General features: G+C 44.4%; 1 protein-coding gene across 1 annotated transcript; it reads right to left on the bottom strand.

Moving 5' to 3' along the window:
* Positions 1-1011: 1011 nt before the first annotated feature.
* On the bottom strand, positions 1012-3441 carry GCSAM (germinal center associated signaling and motility). Its single transcript, XM_029940694.1, has 2 exons — positions 3404-3441; positions 1012-2518 (listed from the first exon to the last, which is right to left on the bottom strand). The coding sequence occupies exons 1-2, from the start codon at positions 3422-3424 to the stop codon at positions 2210-2212; spliced, it is 330 nt and encodes a 109-aa protein (XP_029796554.1). The 5' UTR covers positions 3425-3441; the 3' UTR covers positions 1012-2209.
* Between the last annotated feature and the right edge of the window lie 306 nt (positions 3442-3747).

Genomic DNA, 3747 nt, shown 5'->3' with positions numbered 1-3747 from the left:
CTTCAGTAATGATCCAATGTCCAAATGAAAAACTCCATCATAAAACCCAGTGATTGCATTTCTGTTTCCCTGGAAGAGAGCTGGATGGCCCTGATGACTGGCACATCAACACATGTTTTTCCCCAGACATCATAAAGTGTTTTTGTTTCTCTTTGCTCTTTGAGATCATTTATTCAGGGTCTGTAGTCAATGAATTACATTAGATGCAACCCTCCTATGTATGGGTGTTAAAGCTGAGCCTTCAAGTTACATGTTCAAGGTCCCAGAGAGAGAAAGGGATAGAACCAGGATTTGAATCATTGATTAACTGACTCTAGTGTCCACATTCTTTCCCCTGAGGGAATCCTGGCCAAAGGTCAAGGTTAAGGTTTCATGTGAGAGAACTTTGCTGAAACCAGGAAGGTAGCAGAGGACAAAATACCCAGATGAGATTGACTCCTAGCTGAAGACCATCAACTGGCTGAAGTCACTGCAAACCTATGTTGGCACATCCAACCTCATGTTACCAGATTATCCTCATTGGCATTTTGCACATTTTAAATAGCCGTTACTTAACCTTGGTTAGTTTGGGTGACAAAACAGTATGATTAAACACGTAACATATCTACTACCTTGTCAACAAACTTCTTACTATTTTAACATCTCTAAAATATGTACAATGGCCACAGGTTAAATAAATCAGGAAGTTGAGAAGACAGGTGTGAATATAGAAATAGTCTAATTTGCTAATTATTCTTGGTTTCACTCATATAATTTGCGGTTTTATATTTTCATGCCAGTTTACTGGTACCAGCTCTTATGAGTTACAATACCCAAACACATTTCTCTTAAGTTTCTCTCCAAGTATGATCGTTTAGGCCTGGGTTCTACAAACTTTTCTTTTTTTCTGAAAAGGGCAAAAAAATAAATATTTTTGGCTTTGCAGTGTGTGTCATAACTACTCAGGTCTTCTGTGTCTGAGCAGCCAAAAACAGGATGAACATGTATAAAGTATAAGCAAATAAACATGGCTGTGTTCCAATAACATTTTATTTATTTAAAAAAAAAAGACAGTAGGTTAGATTGGCCTGTGGGCCACAGTGTGCTGACCCCTGTTTTAGGGGGTAGACAATTCTAGGAACAATGAGGAAAACATTAGAGAAAATTATGAGAATATACAAAGAAAGGCTCATAAGAGAAGGGGTATGTGTGTGGAGGTTTTATTTTTCCCATTTGAACATTTTATTAATATTTTATATATGACATACTAATTAATCCACACATACACCGAAAGTTAAGTAGAGGCTCTTCTATGTAGTATGTTGGAAGAGTGTGGAATTATGAGCCAGGAAGTCAGGCTCTGGATAAAGTTCCGTCACTAGCTTGCAATGTTACATTGGGCTACTTATCTTCTCTGAGCAAAAAAAAGATAGGGGAATTAGTGTCTCTATAGGTCTTTCTACTCTACCATGCTCTGATGCTATGATTTTCTTATTAGGATTTCTAGGGAGAAATATAAGGTTTAAAAATATGGATTCAAATCATATAAAAAATTATATAAAAATCTGGCCTAGAAATTATTGAATCAACCCATGTAACTGACAAAGCCATGAGGGCAAACAAGTCACCAGACACTATGCAAAGAACAAGGCTGAGTGGCCCGGGGTGAGAAGAACACACACAGCCTCCCCCTCTGGAAGGCTCCAGGTGAAGAGTTGGGCCCATAAATGCGTGTGCAATAAGTGGACTCCCCCTGCTCCCCTTAGTATGATGAGTAAAGCTTCCTTGTGACATTAGAAGACAATGATATAGACATTTTAGAAGAACCTGGACACAGGAGCAGACCCTTTGTGATGATCCCAGCTACAGGGGACCAAGAAGCCCCTCTGGCCACTGAGCAAAGCAGCCAATTACCAAAGCCATTTATAATCAAAGATGGCCACTCCTTTCTCAAAGAGTGGTGTTCAGGATAAGTGGTTGGTCTTTATATGATGAATATTGAGCAGGATCTAAGGAGCCCTGTGGTTTGTAAACCAGATTCTCCAGAAAGGCTGTAGAATGAGGGTGGTTGTGTGTGTGTGTGTGTGTGTGTGTGTGTGTGTGCGCGCACATGTGCACACCTGCATGTGCGCCGTAAGGGCGCTGTGCCCCAGGCCTGCTTCAACCAGATCCCCACACCTCAGCTCTTATTTACTGGTAATTAGACAAGTGCTGGTCCGACCCTTTCATTTTAACAAGAAACCCAAGTCGAAGAGGGTGGCATAAGTGGACGTGGCTGCTGCAGGGAGTGGTAGGAGATTTTACCAGGAGCAAGAAGTTCATATTCACCTTCTGGCGAGGGCAGATGCCTTGGGGAGGACGGCACATGGAGAAGGGCATACGACGTCTCGGTTCCTCCCAAGAACTCCCTCGGTCTCTCGGTCTTGGGGGAAACATTCTCATAGTACTCCGCAGAGATCCCTGATGACCTTTTCCTGGGGACACTGTGATTGATAAGGGTGTAGGACAGATCTTCTAAGGAGCTCTGGTCAGCATTGTCCTGCTGGTCAAAGAACAGCTTCATCAAGCAAGGCTTCTTGCTGTTCCCTTTAGACTCCAGACCCCACACAGACTTGACCCTGGGCAAAGTCTGTCTTCCATGGCCATCTCTCCCCCATCTCTTGGCTGTTTTTCCTAAATGGCAGCCCCCACTCCAACCCCTAGCCCAGACCACCAGAGAGCTCATGCTTCCCGGAGTGTCAGTCTCCCCAGGCATGTCTTCTCTGCTCCATATTCCAGAGTGACCCCTGGCCACCCTGTATAATTTCCAAATCTCAGGCCCTGAAGGCAGCGCTCTCTTACATAACAGAACACTCTGAGGATACCTTCACATGATTGGGTCATATGTAACCACTCATTCTAGAGGTTTCTGCATTATTAAAAAGGGTAACCACTGGAGAGAAGTTCCCAGTCAGTGGTGTCTTAGGAGATAAAAAGCAAAGCAGTAAATATAAGAGAGAGAGCCTAGATCTGGAGCGGACGCGTGGTTTTGAACCATGTCCCTGCCCATCTTGTCTGTTGTCTGGCTTTGGGAGAATATCACTCAATCTCTCCGTTTCTCATTTGTAAACCAGAGGACATCATAGTACCACTCTTACAGGGTTGCTGTAACAGTTATGTAGATACTACAGGCAAAGCTCTCGGCACACTGCCTGGTGACCACAAAGGACTTCGTGGATATTTGTTCCTTTCAATAACATACACAACAGCGTCTGCTGCTGCTGCCTCCTGGCCCTGGCCAGGGCCCCAGGCTAGCAAACATTGGCATCTAACATTTTTCTTTCATATCAAGGTTTGAAGGGGTCTTGGAAGCCAACTTCTGCCATCTGGGGAGTCTGCATTTCCATCGTCATCTCAGAAAAAGGTTCAGAGATGTTGGCATTACCTGGATGGGAGCAGATGACATTCCTCTATCTGGAGAAAGAAAATACACTCAGTGAATTTCAGGTCATGGGGGGACGAGGTAAGAGGATGGGGAGTGGAGGGTGAACACTTGGATCTAAGCAGCCACAGAAGCAAATGATGGCCCATCAGGCTATCCCGACCTGCAACACACCCCTGGGGGGTGAAAGCACCATCTAAACGGGACACAGCAGAGTTGTGCTGGGGCTGGGAGGCTGCATGGAGGGACACACCTCTGGTGCAGTGTTGGCAAGGAATCACAATTCCCTCCATCCCTCCACTCCTCTATCCCTCACATAAAATTCATTGCAGACCCGCCAGTACCAG

Source organism: Suricata suricatta, chromosome 5, assembly GCF_006229205.1.
Source record: "Suricata suricatta isolate VVHF042 chromosome 5, meerkat_22Aug2017_6uvM2_HiC, whole genome shotgun sequence".
Lineage (NCBI taxonomy): Eukaryota > Metazoa > Chordata > Mammalia > Carnivora > Herpestidae > Suricata > Suricata suricatta.
This window is presented reverse-complemented; position numbering and strand designations above follow the sequence as displayed.

What these genes read in the sequence shown, in the direction of transcription:
- GCSAM (XM_029940694.1), bottom strand. Translation starts at nt 3,424, where the DNA reads ATGTCATCTGCTCCCATCCAG. An exon ending in TGTCATCTGCTCCCATCCAG is followed by an intron (nt 2,519 to 3,403) that starts GTAATGCCAACA and finishes TTTGACCAGCAG; the next exon opens with GACAATGCTGACCAGAGCTC.